Raw genomic sequence first — 22,239 nt, 5'->3', positions numbered from 1 at the left:
CAAAAATAATAATAAATCTCACTATTACTTGAAAAAAAAAAGAGGAACAAAGAAAAAAATATTGTATCAATTTTTTAAAAGTGCAAGGGCCAAATTGCGCCTGATGTGCAAGGCGCAAAGCAAGGCACACGCACAAAATTACAAAATAAAAGCTAAAAAATAAAACAATGTTAGAAAATTCAAAAGAATGCTAAAAAATTAAAAAAAATGCAAAAAATCCAAAAATATTAAACATAATGTTAATAAAAATATAAACTTAAATTTTAAAATAAATGTTTTAAAAAACCTATTATCTAAAACTAAAATATTATAAACATGTAAAGCGTATTCAAATGAAAATTTAAAACTAAAAGCAAACATATAAAGAATTTCCAAGCATGTAAAACCCACAATCTCTTTTTTTTTTCCTCAATTGCATTACTTCAAGTAGTTAATGTTATATAAAACATATTGCATTATTGATTCTAGGAGTCGCCTTTTACCACAACCTTTGAGGTAAGCCCGAACAATTCCATGTTAGGGTCTTAAATTCTTATTTTCTCACATAAAAACTAATGATTTTATAATTTTAATTCCCTTTTAAGAAGATATTTTATTGGAATGAATGAATGAACAACAAATAGGGGGTCCTAAATAGGGATGTAAAAGGATCAAATTCGAATCGGATCAGGCAATATCCGAATTCGAATCCGATTAGAAAATTTGATATCCGACGGATATTAAAAATTAATATTTGAATTCGAATCTGATTAAATATTTGAATATGGTTCGAATTTGATTAATTAATTATTTTAGATAATTAATAAATATATAAAATAAATATTTTATTAATATAAAGTATATAAATATATAAATTATTTATATAACTTAATTATTATATATAAATTATATAAATATTTTATATATTATATATAAGAATTAAATAACTGGTCGAATTTGGATATTTATCGAATCGAATAAGGTCATATCCAAATTCGAATCCAATTAACTATTCGGTCCTGGTTTTTTTGAGAAAGCCTGAGCCCAGCCTGAAAAAAGGTCGGAATTGGTGTTTTTAGGCCTGAGCCTGAGCCCACATGCCTAAACTTATGTCCAAGCCCAACTTAGACATGATGGGAGGAGCATGCGAATTGGAGGCATCGATTGTAGGGTCAAGCACAAGGACATGTGGTGTCGACAACTGAGCTGTTGGATCTGGTATGCCTTAGGATGGATCTACATACATGGGGGTCTCCACTTGAAGGGCAATGCAGGGGTCCCAAATCTGATTGGTGGTGGTCACTCACCACTAAGGAATGATGGGAGGAGCATGCGAATTGGAGGCATCAATTGTAGGGTCAGGCACAAGGACGTTTGGCGTTGACAACTGAGCAGTTGGATCTGGTATGCCTTAGGATGGATCGACATACATGGGGGTCTCTGCCCATCTCGAGATCTACCACCTTGTGCTCAATCGATCTCCTGCCAGTAGACCTGCCGTCAGTTGACCCCTGTTCCATGGCAGAAGTGCCAGTAGAATCTTCGACCCTCCTCTTCTTCTTGGAGGGCCTCTTAGTAGCAGCTAAAATGGACGAAGTGCTAGACATGTTTGCCGCAGAATTAAGAAAAATCAGTGGAAGTCGTAAAACACATCAGACCACAAAAACAGTTAAGCGCGACAAAGGGTGACCTACCTACGGGGCTTAGACCAATTCGGATAGGCATTGGTTCGTCTAGGAATTCATCAACTAGTGATTGTTATGTTACGAGGAATTGAACCTCGTTCAACAATGCCTCGTCGAACTCGACCTCCAGGACCTTTTTCGGTTTAGTCCTCTAGGTAGTGTCCATAGGCCAATCATTCTCCTAGGACAAGTAGTATGTTGTCTTTCAGTGCTCCACCTTAATAGGGAAGCCACCTAGGAGCTTGTAGCCAGGTCGGTAACTCAGGTAAAAACAATAGGGTTCATTGGGCATTCTCTTTATTTGACAGAGCCTGGAGAAGATGTCTATGTTCAAATGAGAATCGAGGTGGTGGCAAATAGAGATGGTCCCGGTGATGGATCTAATGGAGTTGGGGTGGAGTAGACCTAAGGAGATGTCAGAATATCTCAGCACCTTGAAGATGAAGGGGTGGAGAGGAAAACGAAGCCCGACAATCAATGCATCCCTGCCTCGTTCAGTCAAGAAAAATTTTCCATGTGTCCTTGATATACTCTGGTATTTGTCTTGTTTTTGTATTAAAAAGTTAGTAGTTTGAACTACTAATGTTGGTTGCGGGAGATGCCATTGCAAAGTTACAAACATGATTTAGGCTGGGATTTGAAGACAAGGACAATACATAGGGCATAGGGTCCATGTTACATATCAACATTGTGATCTATGGGGTGTCATGTAATGGCATGTATTGTAATTATTTTAGTATATGAGTAAATAGGCAGTTATTTTGAGTGGGCATTAAAGTAGGATTAGGAATTTGGTATGGTTGAAAGAGTGATAATAGGAAGCAGTTATGTGAAGAGGCCTGCATGCATGTATGGTTTTTCGTGTAACATGGATAGTTATTGAGTGGCAGTAGGAACTCTCTCATCACGTTGGAGTCTATTGCATCTATTTAGTCATGAATTAGAGGAGAGGTCTGAAAGTATTTTGAGAATTTGATTCCAAGGAGTTTTTGGAGGCGGGGTTCCCTTGAAGAAACCCAAGTTCAGTTTTCTCTTATTTTCCTTTGCTCATCTCATACACATTTCAGTTTTATAAAAAAAAAAAAAAATCCCATTTCAGTTCTCTCCATTCAGTAGGTCCATGACATGATGACATACTAGCTGGGAGACTTCTTTGGTTGGGCATATCAAAAGCCAGGTGGCCTAAATGTTATGGATCATGTAGTGACTTTACCTGATTACGAAACATTTTGTGAAAATATACACAACGCTTATATAGTTTCCTGCAGTAGCGTGGGATATTTGGATTAGATGCTGAATAGGTCAATGTCAACAAGTTACAGTCATGAATTGGAGTATGGCTGTACTGGCACTTGGGGATAACCACTGTCTGTAAGCTTCCACGTCTTAGTTGCATTGGGCGTTATCTAAACCCTCTTTCTGATGACAACTGTTAATCCATACATTGTAGCTAAAGAGAGTTGTTTCCTTGTATCTGCCTCTTGAATTTATCTGGGCAATTCTGCCATTTCAGTTTTAAAAGTAACATGGTTTATGTTTGTTGCTTAGGTTTCTCAAAGTGGGTATGGTGTTGATTATGTTACCCAAGGAGCACAAGGTGGGTTTCCAGGAAGCTTTCTAAACCAGAATTCACTGGCTGGATACTCTCATTTGGGTACTGGAAACGATTTCATATCTCAGGTTTGTTTATTATTTGATTGTCAATTATCTTTTGTATTGCAACTTCTTTTTTTTTTGTTTGTTTTACTTGCTTATTGTTTCCCTCTTCAGGATTACATGCCTCATGGATCACAAGGTCTATTTACTCAGGTTGGGTTTAACGACCCATCACAAGAAGATACTTCTCAGGCACATTTTGGTGTCGGTGGTCCTAATCCACTTCAATCACAGGTTTTATCTGGCAGAAACCATGATGAATGCTTGGTCTCTGTGGAATAATTTTAATGGCTAACATTGTTTTTACTACTACAGGGCTTGATGAATCCTCTCTACTCACAACCTTTCACCCAGTATAACACACAGCCACTCAACCTGCAGAATCCACAGCAGCCACAATCACAGCAGCAGCAACAACAGCAGGGCCCGGGCTCACATAACCAGAAGCTCCACTACAATGGCTGAGAGGCCTTGGGGCCTAACTTTGTTGGGTTATACACTTTGCATCCAGCAACTTGGTTGTACTGACATGTCTGTCATTTCTCTGCACTCTGTTGTGTATTGGCGTGCAGAAGAGATCAATATTTTGAGGTCGTTTGCTTCCCTCTATAGCACTTACTAGCTGGTACTGGAATGGCTGGTGTTGGGAATTTTGAGTTGGCAAATGGCAATGGGTCTCTGAGCGACATGGGCGGCACAGCCGAAGCTGAGAAAAAGGATAACCCCAGTTCCCCCACTAAGTTTTCTATTGTTTTGGGAAAAGTAACCATTTGAAGGAGGGAGCATCACATGGCATATATTGTCGCAGGGTATGGGTCTGGATTCCTCTTGCATGTAAAAATGGCAAGCTGCTTGGAGTTTAAAATATACAAGTATATAGATGTATACAGGGAAAGCGGAATGGAACCTCTGGAGTCTGGAGGAAGCAGAGAGCTACTTTTTGGCTTCTCGAGCCTCCCACGTCGAAACACAGTTCTGACTGCAATTGCAAGTTTTGTACAGCCACGGGGTAGCCCCACCCTATGTCCCTATCAGATCTTTCGGATGTATTTGCTAAGGATTTGACTCCCTTTGGAATGTCGGGATGGTTGATGCTTATAATTTAAAGTTGTTTAATGGGGCAGAGCCACTGCAACCCATAGAATTGGATTCAAAAGTTTGTGCTATACAATTATATATATATATATATATATATATATATATATATATATATATATATATATATTATATATATATATATATTTTATATATATATTTACAGTTACGATACTAATTTCAAGTTGTGGATTTCAAGTAGTTTTTCTTTGGATAAGTAAATGGAAAATACCATTAATCAAAACAAAAACAAGTACACCCAATACACTTAAAACACACGCACACAAACTATCCATATTATACTTAAACAGAAAAAACTCATCACAGGTTTATAATTCTAGCACAGTAGCACCTCTCAAAACCTTTCACCTAAATCTTCCTTTTTGATCTTTTAGCAAATGCTGGGTGCACCGTTAAACTGCCAAAGGAATACAGATCCATAGCTAGCATAGCCTTGTTACAACCTTTGAACTTCGGCTTCATAAAGAAAATCCTTGCAAGGGAACCAGGTTGGATGGAATGAACAAGTGACATACGGATTCCTTTTGCTCTCCGCATAAATGGCACATGCCAGCAAGATTGAATTCTCTATTCCTAGTTGGCACACTGTCCATAGCAATGAGCCACAAACTAAAGAATCGTCCCAAATTCCTGGTAAAACGCCAAATGGTTCTTGCATAAGGCTTAGTGGCAAGATTTGACTGTATATTTGCCATTAGAGATTAGAGTATTCCTTCCACCAGTCTTTACCCCTCCAACTTTTCCTCGAAGTTAATGCATATGCTTTCACCTCTCCTTAAAGCAAATGTCTCCTGAACATTGGACACCAGACCCGTTGATCCCCATGTCTCTCAAAGTACTGACTAATGGTGATCTTATGCTCAGGGAGTCTGCAGCCTTGGACCACCTCTATCAGCTTATCCACCCAAATCCAATCATCTTCCCAAAACCTTTTCCTCTCCACTTTGCCATACACAAGTCCCATAAGAAGCTCTGGCCCCCCTTAATTCCCATCCAAAATCTAGTCACCCCATATTTCCCCATCATCATTCTCCTTCACAACGACTGACTCTCCAGCCCAAACACCTCCCACTCCCCCCCGTAGAAAATCCTTTTGACGTTTTTTTCACGTTTTTTAGCAATTTCAGATGGGACCTTTACTAGAGACAAATAATATGTTGGAAAACGTGACAGTACACTTCTAAGAGTGATTCTACCTCACAATGACATCCCAATGGCAAACATAATTGCTTTCCAGATATTAGAAGAGGACGACTTTGCCTCCACCGGTTGACCCAAATAATAAAAAGGGACATTACCAATTTTGCATTCAAAGACATCTACACAATCTGTCGGCACCTCCCTTCTCACCTCACTAGCTCCAATCAACTTACTCTTAGATGGATTCACCTTTAAACTAGTTAACAGCTCAATTTTTTTTTGATCAATAATTCAACCTTTTATTAATTAATATAAGGGAAGATACAATACTTTAAATACAGATGGATTGTGAGAGATAAAACCTCCTATTTCTCCCCCTACAAACAGGTCCCTTACAGTTGTGCCTAGAAAAAAGAATCTCTCTCCACCCCTTGTTTAGAGGCATCTGATACAGAATTAGCAGATCTTTTAATCCACCCAACCACTATTTCCATATCTCTGGTTAGCCACCTGATCTTCTTCCTTTCATTGTTGAAAACCCACAGTTCTGATCCCTTATTTCGTAACCAGCTAATCACCAGTTTGGAGTCTCCTTCCACAAATATAGCTTTTGGATGTTCAATTGCTTTGCCTTTTGAATGCCTTCCACCACTTCCAACACTTCTGCTCTCAGGGAGTCTCATTCTCCAACTGGCCCCGAAAACATAACCGTGAATTTGGCCTCCTCATCTCTAAAAATACCTCCAATACCTGAAGGTCCAGAATTCCTCGAGCTGCTATCATCAAAGTTAAGCTTGATAAAACCTCTGTGTGGAGGTGACCAAATATGATTTATAATTGTCTTATGGGCTGTAGAATCCTCTACTTCCTTCTAGCTTCTCATTAGGTCATTTGTTGACACATGAGAGAAGGCTGTCGATGATTTCAGCCACTGCACCACTTTAACATTGATTGTTTCTAAGATATCACTTTTATTTCTTTTTTCTGTAAAGATTCTTGCATTTCTTTCTTCCCAAACAGTCCAAAGAACATCTATAATGCAGTTCCACATTAACCTCACTTTCTTTGTTGGCTATCGGTAGTCGTGTCAAATAGGTGTTGACCATCCGCCGGAGGACTCTACTTGCACCTAAGAAGAGAAAACACCAATCCCAAATAGAGGTAATGAAAGGACAAGAGATAAAAAGGTTGAGGCAACTCTCACCATCATCCTTACACAATACATACCAATGAGGGGACAAACACCAATTTGGCCACTTTCTTTGGAGTACAAGATTATTAATCCTTCCATGAACCATTTCCCAACAAAATGCAGTAACCCTAGGTGGAACAACTTTGCGCTACACCTCTTTTGCCGAAAAGGAGGCAAACCACTATAGGATGATTCTAGCAGAATTTTAAAGGAGACACATGAGAAGGACCCCGATGGGGTACAAGTCCAAACTCGGCTATCAGGTCTTGAAGGTTCAATTAAAACTCCTTCTAGTAAATGTAAGAGGCTAAGAAAACACTGAAGTTTTGATTCTCGGACACCCCTTCGGAAACCCAAGTTCCAATTAACCCCATTGAGTGAAGCTGGAGATTGGAGAAGGAACTTAGGAACTGACTCATTTTTGAAGCCTGAGAGGGCAATTTGTCCTTTAAAGGGGAATCTCCTAGCCAGATATGCTCCCAAAATTTAACATTATTACCATTACAAAGGTAAGGATCAATTTGCCCTATGTAGCACACAGGCATCCCATCCATTATCCAAGAGCCCATGTTCACTTACTATCACCTTTGTCCACAATTTGTCCCTATCTTGAGGCAATCTCTAGAGCTATTTACCTAACAACGCCGTGTTCCTTTTTAGTATATTTCCTAATCCCAAGCCCCCTGCATTCTTATCCCTACACACAATTTTCTACTTATTTTATGATCTCTCTTTTCCTCCCCTGGCTCCCACAAGAAGTCCCTCATTGTCACCTCCAATTTCTTGACTTCTTTGCTCACACTCGTTGGAATTTTGAAGACTGACAAATAGTAGATAGATAAGTTAGCTATTGTTGATTTTATCAGCGTTATTCTGCCACCTCGAGACAAGTATCCTTTCTTCCAACTAGCCAACATACTAGAGATTTTTTTTTTTTTTTTTTTTTTATCACTGGATTCCAAAAACCAACTTCTTTTGGATTTGATCCAAGGGGTAATCCTAAATAGGTTAGGGGCTAGGACACTAACACTACAGCCTAGAATGCTTGAACACTTTTCCATCTCCCCATCATGCATTTATTCCAGCTATGCATCCTTTTTCAAAATTTATCATTAATTTAACAGCTCAAAATTACCTAACACGAACTTGTTCCATTGAAGCATCAAGGAAAATTACTGTGTCGTCTATATATTGCAGACGAGAGATTGAAGGGCCATTTGACCCAATTGAAAATCCTTCAAATAATCTCAAATGAACTCTCGATAGAAGTAAATTTAATACTTCCATCACTATGACAAAGAGAAGATGAGAACCAAGAAAGAAACACCACTTAAGAGAACCAGGAAGGAAACCAAAGATACACATGCATATATCCAGTTTCTCCATCACTCCCCGAAACTCAATAGCCTTTGAATCTCCTCCAGAATACCCCACTCAACATTGATCATACGTCTTGCCGATGTCAATATTACATACCTAAAGTACAAGTTAGTTAGTTTCAGGAAGTTTAAAATAGGGATACTAACTTCAATATACAATATGGTTTCCAAACCTTTTTAAGTATACCTTTTTAACCATTAAGATAGATAGGAAAACTAAAGGGAAAAATGCCTTTGATTGTTCTTTAAAATTCAAAATATGTATCGACTGCTTTTTTAGAAAAAACTTTGGTGTTCCAATGAAAATTAAAAGAACTTGCAAGACATATAGAGTATCATGTGAAGAGGGAGATATAGTTTATTTTTATTTTTATTTTTTTTTTGTGAGATTAGTAATTTATGGTTCACTAGAATAGAATTTGTCATGCCTATAATGTGTGTGAATCATAGTTAAGGAAAGAAATGGGGATAGAAAATCAAAATAAGAACAAAGATGAAAAGGATAAAGACTTTAGGGTTTATTAACCTTGTACATTTGAGAAATTGCTCATATATACCCTAAATTTTCAAAATCAACTTATACATGACATGTTGACCGGCCCCACATAACATAAACAAGGCCTCTATTATTGCATTATTTAGATTCGTAAATAGTTCATTCCAAACAAAAAGAAAAAAAAAAATACAATATCAAAGTTTCCCATGAACACGACCTTTGTCATTTCCTCTCTCTCTCTCTCTCTCTCTCTCTCTCCATCTATCTTCCTCACTACAGTGCACCATTTCCAATGGGTAGGGCTGTAATTGGATTGGATTCAAATCAAATTCAGCAAAATCTCAATCTGATATAATTATTGAGAATTTGCATTCAAATTCAATCCGAAATCTTATTGGATTTGAAGATTTTGATTTCAAATTTAAATCCTAAAAGACTCAAATCAGATTTAGATTTCATCTTACTCCACTTTAAATTTTTAAAGGAAAAATTTCTTAAACTACCATTATGGTTTAATTAATTGACTAATTCGCCCTTACTATTTATATATTGTTTTAAACTACCCCTACTATTTCTGACAATTGTCTAAAACCTTCCTTGCCGCCCTTGTCGTTAACTTTCCTCACACTCCATTCACTTGTGACATTGTGTGATTGGTATTTTTTTAAATCCTAAAATGCCCTTCCTATGAATTGTTCATTGTCCTCAACCTTGAGATGAAGAATAGAGTGTGATGGCAAGAGCCTCTTCGGTTCTCACCCCGATTTATTCGGTTCTCAAAGATAATCAATCGGTTTCGGTTTGAAAAAATTTAGAATCTGATCATTCGGTTTGGTTTCGAGTTATGATTTTATAAACAAAATCAAAACTGATCCGAACTGATGCAAGTATAAAAGCTTCAAAACATATTCCTCTCTCTAGAGTTTTTTTTGTACAATTTTATCTTTATTTGTGCAGGTGTTAGAAAAATGAATTAGTTTTTTCTTTTATTATTTGAATAAGATGCTGGTCACTCGTCTCCGTTTCCAATCCAATAAAAGTTAACGTCAAGTCAGTTCTCTCAATCAAATTACTTCCATTGTTTAATTTTTTATTTGATTATTTTTGCCTTTTGCATGAAATAGTGAAACTAATAACCACTCTCTATCTATTCTTAATTATTATTTTTAATTCTTAATTAACTTTTCACATAACGAATCCTATCTTTTTATTGAAAAGCGTGTGATCTATCAAAGTTCAAAGATGACAGTTTTCGGTCTAAAATATCATCATCCAAGGGCAATCAAAAGTCACTTCGGTTCGGTTTATTTCAAACTGAATAAATCAACATTAATTAAAATAAAAAATCCAAAGTTGGTTTTTCTCTCACATCGGTCTGTTTCGGTTGTTATTAAAATTAACCCGACAAATTCGGTTCGGTCGGTAAAATTAACTAAAATCGAACTAAATCGACCCGTGAATAGTCCTAGTGTTAGAAGGGTTTAAAATCCATTATATGAATGGCCAAATCATGCTAGATGGATAGGTGAAATTTCAAAAATTTTTTTAATCTTTACGATAATCGATTTCTCGATCAATTTGAAAACTGAATTTTTCAGGTCGATCTTACACTGAACTGGACCAGATTTGAAACCAAACAAAGAAGGGGATGCATATCTAATATGGATTCCATAGATGCAGATCCCAAGGTGGAAATTCACACCAAAATTAGTTATTTCGAAGGAAACCTGGTGGGCCCCACCTCCATGTTAGTGTCGTCTTCCTGGATGCGTATCACCCCTGCTCCCTTCGGATTGGCTTTGTCCTCAAGGCAAGCACTAGGGAACCTTTGTTTCAGGCTGCTCCATTTTTCCCAAGTAGCGTTTGCTTCTGGAGTGCCAACCCACTGGATTAGGACTTTAGTAACTACCCTATTACCCTATTTGGTCATGAGGTAATGCAAGACAAGATTGTTACTGGTTGGGGGTGTAGACCTCTTTCTTCTGTCAAGGGAGGAAGGGTGGCAGAAGTCGTGGCCCGAGATCCGACCTTGGACTTCAGCCAAGAGACATGAATGACAGGATGCAACTGCATGTGTTTGGAAGATTTAAGCGGTAAGTCACCGACCCTATCTTCTCTCATACCTTGAATGGGCCGTAGTATCTGGCGGCCAACTTCTACCGAACTCTGCTTGTAGGACTGCAACCTTAAGTACATCATGTGCCCCGGATTGAAGGCCCGTTCTGACCTATATCGATTAGCCTATTTCTTTATACGATCACAAGCAAATATGAGGTTCAGCTTCAGCTTCTGAAGTTGTAAGCTCCTCTCTCTAATTCATCTTCTACTACTTGGGCCTGAGTGGTTCCAGGTATATAGGTTATCAGATTAGGGGGAAAATACCCATATAAGGCTTGAAAGGGTGTGGTTTTTGTTGCCGAGTAGAAAGTGGTGGTATATCGCTCACAATGGAATGAAGCACGCCATGTAATTTGAAAATCTCTTGCATGAATATGTTTGCCGCCTCTTGAGTTGTAAATGGGTGTGCCAGAGCAATAAAGTGGGCGAACTTGGTTAATCGATCCACTACTACCCAGATAATTGATTTTCTATTGGAAAGGGGAAGGCCTTCCACAAAATCCATAGAGATGTTGGTCTAGGCTTAATCCGGTATGGGCAATGACTGTAATAGGCTGGGACAAGGGATGTTTTCAGTCTTATGGCATTGACAGACGTCACATTCCTTGATCCAATCTCGGATTCCTCTTATGTATCCCCTCCAATAACAGACTCTCTTGATTCTATGCATGGTGTTTTGATACCCCGAGTGGCCACCTCTTGGAGAGGATTGAGCCTCTTCAAAGATTTTCCTTCGAAATCTAGACTGAGAACTGATCACCGACCGTCCTTCTTTCCACAACAGGCCATTCCGAAATTGAAACTTGCTGGTCACCCCATCTCTTATCTCTTGAATGATCTTCTGTATCTCCGGGTTGGTCAATAGTTCTGCCTTGACTTCTTTTACCCAACTTGGAACAAGGCCTGAAATAGCAGAGAACTTCCCTTCATCTCGTTGTGATAGGGCATTAGTTGCAATATTTTCTATCCTCTTCTGATGGACTACTTCATAGTCGTACCCGATTAGCTTGCTGATAAGCTTCTATTGGTTGGGAGTTGAAAATTTCTGTTCCAAGATATGGAACAAACTCTTGTGATCAGTGATTATTTTGAATTCTGACCCAATAGATAGGGACGCCACCTTTGTATCATGACTACGACTGCTAATAGCTCTTGATCATATGTGGAAAGATATTTTTATCTCCCTTGCAGTGCCTTATTGAAGAAGGTGAGAGGTTGGCCTCGTTGGGAGAGTATAGCACCTACTCCACTTCCACTAGCATTGGTCTCTACCATGAACTGCTCCTTAAAATTTGGTAATACCAAAATTGGGGCATTGGTCATGGCATGCTGCAACTTCCGGAAGGCCTGGTAGGCGAGTTCACCCTAGGTCCAACATCCTTTATTGAGAAGCCTTGTGAGGGGTTGGGCTATTTCCCCATAGTTCCTAATAAACTTTCGGTAGTACCCCGTTATTCCTAGGAAACCTCTAAGCCCTTTTATTGACTTTGGAATGGTCCAATTCAACATGATATCTATTTTGGTTGGATCCTCCTCAACTTAGAGCTGTTCATGGGCCGTGTTGGGTCAGTTTACTGATGTTTTTCTAATTGACCTGACCTAGTCGGGTTACTTGAAATTGAAACCGAAACTGATCCTATGTTAAGCAAAATCGGCTTGATTGTACAGCAACTAAGTTACCACTAAGTAGAGCCAAAACTGACCCAAACCAACCCAAACTAAAGTTAGGTTGTAACTAGGATAGAGACAACTTAGTTAAGTAGGAACTAAGTTGGTTGTAACTACTAACTAGGAACTAACTACTAAGTCGGTTCGGTTTGGGTCGGTTTCAGTTTTCACACATGAAAATCGAAACTGAACCAAACCGAATCATCAGTTTATGGTTTTTTATGACTCGAAATCGACAGGTACAAAAGAAAACCCGACCGACTCGGGTTGGGTCGGTCTGGGTTGGTCGGTTTGGTCGGGTTGGGTCTTCTTATGAACAACCCTACCTCAACTCCTTCTGCTGATATCACATGCCCCAAATAATCTATTCTTCTCACACTGAATTTGCATTTGTTGGGTTTTGCATATAGATGATGCTCCTGTAAGATCCCCAACACTTGCCTGAGATGAGTTACATGTTCCTCTAGGCTTCGACTATAAACTAGGATGTCATCAAAGAAGACCAACACGAACTTACGGAGTAACTCTCGGAAGATGGAGTTTATCAATGTTTGGAAGGTGGGGGGCACATTGGTCAGCTTGAAGGGCATCACCAAATACTCATAGTGACCCTCATGGGTCATGAAAGCCATCTTTAGTATATTGTCTGGGTGGACCCGGATCTGATGGTACCCCGACCTTAGTGCAGCTTGGAAAATACAATAGCTCCTTGCAGCTTGTCTAATAACTCGTCCACGGTAGGCATGGGAAAGTTACCCTTCATGGTGACCTTGTTTAAAGCTCTAAAGTCAACACACATTCTCCACCCTGTCATTCTTTCTTATTAACAACACCGAGGAGGAGAATGTGCTAATAGTAGGGCATATCACTCCATTCTTAAGAAGGTTAGCTACTATCTGTTTTATCTCATTTTCTTTTTTTTGCTATTATGGGTATTGATAAGGTTTGACACATACCAACTTCCCTTCTTGGATCAAGGGAATGGCGTGATCACATGACCTGGCTGGCGGCAACCCCTTGGTTCCTTAAAATCCTCCTTAAATTCTTATTCCTCTAAGTGTGTGCTGCCCTAGGGATGTAAATGGATTGGGTCATATTCGAATAAAGGTATATTTGAATCTAATTTGACTTTGTTCATGTTGGATCCGATCTGATCTGAAGACTGATTGGATTTGATAAGACTTGATTTAATTCAAATCCTATCGGATATTTGGATATTTGGATCTGATTTGATCCAACTTGTTTTTTTTAAAATTAATAATTATTAAAAGCAAAATAAAATATACCAATCTAAATAAAGAAAAAAACAAAAAATACAAGTATTTTTATAATTATTTTTATCATATATACATGTTTTTTATAAAAAATAAATAATATAACAAATTTATAAAAATATAAAATAAATAATATATTTATAAACAAATAAATAATATATATGTATTATATATATTTATATTTATAAATATATAACACATCAGATCGAATCTTCTCGGATTGGATAGGGGGTGATTTAAATCTGATCACCACATCTTTCAAAAAGCTTCATAAATTTGGGGTTTTTGGATTTCTACAAATTCAATTTGTAAGGATGTCAACAGTATTCGATAATCCGGTTTCAAATTCCAAATTCAATATAATGGAATCGAATTGGGATAATTCGAATATTGATTTCTTACAATCCGATTTCATAAATATTGATTTCTTATAAAGAAATATATTAAGAAATAGAATGCAAAATAACTTTCTGTAAAATCGCCCAATATAATATTATTTTAATAATAAAAAGTTAGTGAAAAGACAACAAAGACATAAGCTATCATTACCTTTTGAAATAAAAATTAACTTTTTAATATTTTGAAGGAGAAGCCCGCCTACAACCTATTCTTTAGCTTTACCTTTTACCTTTTCAGTTCTCCATCTTTTCCTCACCGTATTCGTCTCCATCCTCTCCTCAGCGCCTCCGTTCTTTCCGGTTGCAGACTTTCTCCTCAGTGTTTTCAATGTTTTTTCTGGTTGCAGATTTTCTCCTCAGTGTCTCCATACTCTATCCATCCTTCGTAGACGATTACTAGACCTGTAAACGATTTCTGTCGAGCCGAGCAAAATAAACTCAATTTCTCAACCAGGCCCTCAGAGACAATGGGCGAAAATCTGATGATTGCACCTGAATTGAATCAACAAGATAACAGATTATTGGTCGATAATTTCTCTTTGAGGTGTGTTTTTCTCTGAACGTAACGAGCAACCCAATCAATCGAATTCATTCTATGTTCTTTCGTTAAAATTAACATATTACAGTCAATCGAATTCGGATATTTGACTTATTTGACGAATTCAAATTTGGATGATTATTTTAAAAAACTGTTGAATATCAAACTGAATTCGAATTGTCCCTTGTTTAATCGGTTTCGAATTCGAATCAAGCCATATTCGATTCGAATTTGCTCCGTTTAACATATTACCTCTCGCATGCTAAGCGAGCGCTCTACCATTTAATCTATATCCCCATTGTAGTCGAACTCAAAGAAATGATAAAAAAATACAAAAAAACAAAAGAGAAAGAAGAAACTCTTTCTCAAGCTGATATTGATAGCATAAATACAAATTAAGAAGAGAAAATGGAGATGCTCTACCATTTGAGCTACATTCCCATAATAATCAAACTCAAAAAAGAAAAAATGATAAAAAATACAAAAATAAAAAAGAAAGGAGAAACTCTTTCTCAAGCTGATATTAATGGCATAAATGCAAATTAAGAAGAAAAAATGAAGATGCGGGGTATCAATCCCTGGACCTCTCGCATGCTAAGCAAGCGCTTTACCATTTCAACTACATCCCCATTGTACATAGTGATAGTTAAATCTTAATATTTTCACTTATTAGAAATCTTATATCTTTCAAATATTTGATCCTGTAATCAGAATAGATGGGATATTAATGAAGAGAACATAAAGAAAATATCGTCCCTCTCAAGGTGTAATTGTTGGTGTTTTATAGAACGTAGAATAAGGTAAAGAAAGATTAAATTCAATTGGATGCTTGATTGGATCAAGGATCTCATTGTGGATCAGTGGGGACAATAGATGCTCCTATGTTTTCCCATTCAATTAATCTTTACAATGAATCAATGAATTTATTCAATGGTCTTCATAAAGGTGTCCGCCATATGATCTTGTTGGGTTGACAACGGTGAGTACAGTAGTAGAGAACATAGAGAGGTTGGCATTAAATAGTCATTTTACGTGGCCATCGCATCCCATGGCCCCATTGGTGCACCTTTTATATGGACCGACAAATTATATTTCGCCACATTATTAACAAATCCTCGAGTGAGAGTTTGGCCAATCACCACTTGGTTGCTGATTTGGAGGTTACTGTTCATCGTTTTCCTCTCTATAACGCACACTGAACCAGTCCCCTTCATCTGCTAATGGAGAGTATAGTAGACCTCTTCACATAGAGAGCTTGGCATTGAATAATCAGTTTACGAGGATATCTCATCCAGTGGACGAATCCGTTTACCTTTTACATAGACTGGCTGTACCACTACAACAAAAATGGCCTAAGCCGGCAGTTTTCCGCTATACTAATATCTAAGGCGGGGGTCTTTCTATGAGCGCCGCCTCTATTTGAATTTAAGAATAGGCGTGGTGGTCTAAGAGAATAGACACGACGCTTTTAAAAATAAACCGGATTTGAACCGGTCTAACAAAAGGACGCGGGGAAGCCAAAAATACTTCTCCCGTGCACTCTCCACTTCCTGTTCGATGAGTCAAAAGGTCTCCTTGCAGAGAAACAAATAATAGTTTTTTTTTTTACGAAGAAGAATATTGCAGAGGGAGAATCACTGAATCATTGCTCAAATAGAGATTGAGAAGGAAATCTAGGGTTACAAGTGTTATGCAACTCCAAATCCAGCATCAAGGTAAATATTTCTTTCAATTTGGAGATATCCAAGTCAACATCGACCCTTACTCGTTCGAGTAGGAGAAGAGAAGGTAATGCCATATCCTTCTTGGTTTTAACATTTATACTTTTAAAGCAGGAGGTCGAAGGGTATAAGGGAAGGGTTTTCGATGAAAAACCCTTCGGTAATCAAGTTAGTAACCTAATGAAAAACCCTTCGGAGCCCAAAGCATCATTCTTCCCGCCTTCTTCTCTTCGATCAGTATCTGTTTGTGGCCATGGGAAACCCCGACGAGGAGAGTTTTGCCTTAACCTATGCCCTCCTTCCTCTTAATTTGCCCACCTATTCAGCTTAACAAACCCTTTGCTTCTATTTTGTTGCCCTAAATTTGTTCTAGTGGAGTTTCTAGTAGAAAAAACCTTCTCCATCGATGCGCTTCGTGTTCATATGGTTCTTCACTGTTTTCTCTGATTTTAGAAGTGAATTATGGCTTCCCATGTAGGTTTTGTTGCTCCTCCTGCACCCTCTAAGGGCAATGAGCCCAAGGCTGTGGAGAAAATTGATTACCTAAATCTTCCTTGCCCCATATTGTACGAAGAAATCAATTGAGAAGCTCTAAGTGAGTCTTTTTCTTAGTATTCTATTTTTTTATGGTTTCTCACTGCCCTTTTTTTAATGGTTTCATAGGTTCTAGTTCATTTCCCCCTTTTAAATAATCTATTTGATCTTTGAGTGCTTTCCTCTCTAGTGATTATGACATTATCTGCATTTATTTATTTCAATCATCTTTGTTTCAATTTAGTCTGATTTGAGATCAAATGGACGGTGAATAGGTGAAATGATGGAAAACATGAATCCATTACTCCAGGATGAAATAATGGAATTATGAATTCATAGCTTATTGTCAATGGAGTTTTGTTTATGTTGTTTTTTTCTTGTACCTGCTCATATTTTGCGTATGAGATCTCTGACGGTGTTGAAATTTTAGTGTTGTTTCTTGTGAACTTAATTTTTGACAATGTTATGAGCACTTTTGATATAATTATGTTGTTTTGCAAATTAGTTGTAGGTTGCAGATCCCCATTTAAATGTACAGAAGCAAATATCACTTACATTGGAAATTAACGCCATCTCCTAAACATATTCCGTCATTCTTTTTTTTTTTTTGTTAGAACTGTCTCGAATATCACACGAGTAAACTTAATTTGTGAAACTTAACTTAACCTTTATGCTTTTTGCTTGATTTAATCTACTTAATGTGTGCTAACATATGCATATGCAAATACTTTTTTTTTGGTGAACATATAGTCATATACACATGCTTGTGTATGTAAACATAGGCGCATAAACAAAAGTTTATGCCATTTGTCGGCATAGACAATTTAGATGATGATTTCTGATAAGACCTATAAATTGCAAACAACAATCAAATCATGAAAAAGTTCCTATTAGTTTCCCTTGTTTTGGGTGGTAGTGGGGAGCAGAAGTATTTAGCATGAACCAAAGAGTTTATTTAGGAGAATTTGTTTACAAAAATGATGAATTGGGTTCTCTTCTTTAGGTGGCAAATCATATTTTGGCCACATTGGGGAGAACGCATTGCCATTCCAATATGTTTAGCAGAGACTAAGAGAGGACATCTCATTGCTTGGGAACATATTTTTTTACTAATTCATAGCAAATTTTTGTTCAACTCTGTATTTCTTTCTTTTAGTCATTTAGTACAATGTTTATGAATCTACAAGTGTTTGGTGGTGATGGTTTTGATACTGAATCCCCTAGAGACAATCACACTTCGGGAACAAGTTTGAAGTAACACGGAGATTCTCAAAAGTCAATTAAAGATTCCAATAGTGAATATAATGAGCAGCAAGGAACATTGACAAATGGAAGTGAGAACCCAATGAATGAGATGGATGGTATTAGCAATTTACCTACAAATGAATCTCACCAATCAATGGGAGAGCTTCTGTCTTCAATGGATCTGGGACTAGTTGTCCTACACCTGGACCTGAATTTTGTGCAGAAAAGCATGCAAGTAAACTAAATGGCTCCACCTTCAATGTCAAGTGCTCGACTTTCTGGGGAAGGAACACTGTAAGATGTTCAACCCTGTTAACAGAGCAGGGGTAGTGCTGAAACCCAGAAGTTTAGGGGGTCTTTGTTGCAAAACAAAGTTTGGATGGCTAAGTGTCACCACCCCCTAAACCCTAAGTACAGGGTGTTAGTTTGTAATTTACCCTTTCTTTTGATGGATAATACATGATGACCACTTGGCCATCTGAATGTTGTCAGTATCTTGTCACACCATTGACACTGATCTCTACAAACCCTAATCAGCAATTGGCCTCTCTTTGTGGTTGCATTGTTGTTCTAACATTTTTACTTAGAATAGTTAGTGTAAATAAGAAGTTTTTTATACTTTCTAAAATATCAGTGTTCTCAATTCGTGCTTAAGTATTAGGATATGAGATGTTTCATTCTTAGAATCAAAGTTCTAATATATTGTTTTTAATCTTTTTAATTTTCTTACAGACCAGGAAGAACACATCCATGGAGTCCGTTGACTCTTCTGGTGAAGAAGAGTATGTTATCCCACCTTTAACAACTTAACATCTTTCTATTTACAGCTAAGAAAATTCTTACCCCTGCAATAATTCTTACATTGGATTGAAAATGAATGGCAACTTCTTGTTTATTTGGCTAGAAAGAGGTAATCATTTCACAAAGTTTTGGAAGGTCCTTATCATGCATATGCCAGTGCATTGAAACTTGAAGTTTTTTGTTTACTGTCTTGTATTCTCTCATGCTCACAGAGTTGTATCACATGGTCATTCATTGAAGTGTTTCTGACTAGACTCTTGGCTTTTAATATCAGATGTGATAGTATCGAGAAAATGGTCACACCCTGTAGGAGTTATATGATGTACCAAGAAAAAATGGTATTTTAAAAATTTAAAATCAATTCATATCCTTACATTTCCTATGAAACGTTTTTGTTTCAATGGGTTCTTATATGAACCATTACGCTTTCATTAAAACATTTTCTCTTTCTCTTGTTTTATTTCATATTTGAGCAAACTTACACAGAAAGCTACATAATGGGTTTAAGGATGCACCTATTTTATCCATTTCTCTATTACCATCAATGATCTCCCTTTTACATTTTGGAAATTTACTTTGTCTACAATTATAGGTACTAGGCCAATCATGATAGGATCCATTCCGCACACATACATGGGGGGGGGGTGTGTTTGTCATGCATATCATTCTGACTGACGTGGCATATATATATATCATGGTCAGATCCATTATCCGATTCCTATACATATATAATTGGGAATGAAACCTTTGAGTCAAACAAGAAAATAGCACCTACATCACATCCCACATATGTTTTATTTTTATAATATATGAAATGAACTTCTGAATTTCTTTGAGAAATTCAGAGAAATTCATGTATCCACTGCACCTACACCTACACCACATTCCACAAGAGAATAGCACCTTTCAATACCATGTATCCACTGCTTAATCATTTTGAATTTCTGTGAGAATTAGAAGAAAAAAGCTAATTATGTATGTGTGGGGACTAATGCCATATGACAACAGCCTCGGCCATCACTCAAGTGTGTAGTGGGATTAGTGTCTCTTCATACAATAGGTGAACTGATTAGTTGCAGCAGTAAAGCAACTTCAAATGCTCTGCCACCATGTTCTCTAGAGATTGGTCAATTACCCATCCGGACCATCTCAGCTTCCAAAAGGATTATGGTGAAATAATATGTTAATGTTAACATCTAAGCAAGGTACATTGGATGTTAAGATTTCTGGTAAGGGAAACAAGGAAGTGTCTACTAACCTGAACTGCTTGTTTTTGGTAGAGCCCAGGATCAGCAAATGCTTTGGCTTACAGTTTGGCTAAGGCTGGAGTAAATAGGGGCAATATGAATGTGGTAGTCTAGGGCTAGATGAGACAATGTGATAACTAGTTTGAATCTTCCAATTTTCTTTTACAGTCTCATTCTAGTGTATTGCACTCTTCTCCAATTCCTTTAAATCTTATACATATCCGAATTCCATAATCCAAAACCACAACACATTTTTTTTTGTAGTTTGCTAAATTCCATAATCTTGTGATGATGACTTAAAAGAAGGGTTATTAGGTGAAACTCCCCTTCACTTTTTTGAAATTCTCTTGGTCCAAGGACTATCTCACTGGAGGTGTGTTGTTTAATGGCAAAAGTTTGACATAGGGTTACTATCTCATTGGAGGTGTCCAAAAGTCGGGGTAAGCCCAAGAGAAAGATAGAAAAATGAAGAGTGATTTCAAATAATAATCCAAATAAGTAATACAATCTCTTTAATTAATCAAATTAGTTAATTGTTTAGGGTATCAGACTCCTAAGTTTGTATATTCTATATATTGTGATGAGCATTAACTAATCATACACGTAATCTTGTTCTTTGTAGAGGTCAGATAGAGCTATTTGCTTATAGGTATTTACAATGTTTGAGCATAAAGCTTAGTGCATGATACAACACTGAGGGAAAGTATCTATATTTTGTTTGAGCATAAAACTTAACTTTTTCATTCTCTAGGCTTTGTAGCAGAGGTTGTGGAATTAGGAAATTTAAATTATTCATTTGGAACATGAATTTCCAATCGATCTTTAATCTTGAAAAATACTTTGATGATAATTATATTTAAGGAACTGTCATACAATCTGTCTTCGTGCAGGAACTGTACTCAAAATTGAAGATTCTGAGAGAGATAAGGCATAATAAATTTGTTTGGTTGGGCTTGATTAAAATATCCATCTATTGCCTATAAGTTTCTGCAATATTGTATTTCATTTAGGCTGCATTTGGATTGTGGGAGTAGATTTGAAATTAGGCTACACCTCTATTCTTGGAAAGAATTTGAATTCTAGTAAAATACAGAATTTGCAAGGTTTTTCTTCCATATGCTTCCAAATTCCACATTGCTGAAAAATCGGAATTTGAAATCCACCTTCATATAATAATCATTACCCTAGTGAGTTGGGCTCTCTAAAGTGCATATAATAAATCAAAGATGTATTGACATGACAAATAAGCATGTGTATATATGGCTCAACTTGGAGTGCAAAGTCTTATATTTTACATGTGGTTTGAAGATTTCCCAATGCATGGCTGAAAAGGGCTGTGAGAATGGTGTGAGCACAGTTTTGTGAGGGCTGAATCCACTCACCTTTGATGTTGCTTGTCCTTCTTACATTACATGTGGTTTGAAGATTTGTAAGTAGGTAAAGAACTCGCATCAACTGAATTTTGAACTGCTATTGATATTCCAATTAATTGCTAAAAATTCAGCCCATGTAAATTTTAGTTACTTGTCCTATCTTTATAGTTAAAATATTTGAATATAATTCTAATATTTATATGTTTTGATTTGCAAGTTCAATCAATATGTTAAGTGGATTTGCATTGGAAGATGTGCTGCATTATTAGCGAATTTGATTTTTTTTTAAAGTTCTTGTACTATTTATATGTCAATTGGATATTGTATTTGAACAATGTCAATTAATAGATCTCATTTTAAATTGATTTTTATCAAATGGTTTTGTTGTATTAAATAGGTATGAAAATGCTAAATCAATAAACAATTCAAGTACCACAAAAATCCTATAATTAAGCGGGTATATGATTTAAAAAAAAAAAGGTTTATGTCAGTGGTCATGTTCACCGGCTTAGCTACCAACTCGATAAAAATAAAAATGAAAAAAAAATCTAAGACGACGATCATGCAAATGTTGGTGTAGCCGCAAACACTCCTAAGCCGGCGGTTCGGACCACCACCTAAGAGCGCAAGGGAGTTTGATGGAAAGCTAAGGTGGCGGTCTCTTGGGACCTAAGTCGAT

The 22,239-nt window shown here is 37.0% G+C and overlaps 1 protein-coding gene across 1 annotated transcript in view; it reads left to right on the top strand.

The window, feature by feature from the left end:
* The window catches only part of LOC148848438 (regulator of nonsense transcripts 1 homolog), a 57,695-nt gene extending 53,219 nt beyond the window's left edge, over nt 1–4,476 (top strand). The window contains exons 27-29 of the mRNA XM_088949441.1: nt 3,213–3,344; nt 3,435–3,554; nt 3,636–4,476. Coding sequence (XP_088805567.1) covers nt 3,213–3,344; nt 3,435–3,554; nt 3,636–3,785 — 402 coding nt within the window. The 3' untranslated portion in view covers nt 3,786–4,476. The remainder of the gene's footprint in view (nt 1–3,212; nt 3,345–3,434; nt 3,555–3,635) is intronic.
* The last annotated feature ends 17,763 nt before the right edge of the window (nt 4,477–22,239 follow it).

This window comes from Nelumbo lutea, chromosome 6 (assembly GCF_056320005.1).
Source record: "Nelumbo lutea isolate HS-2025 chromosome 6, American lotus-T2T, whole genome shotgun sequence".
Lineage (NCBI taxonomy): Eukaryota > Viridiplantae > Streptophyta > Magnoliopsida > Proteales > Nelumbonaceae > Nelumbo > Nelumbo lutea.
This window is presented reverse-complemented; position numbering and strand designations above follow the sequence as displayed.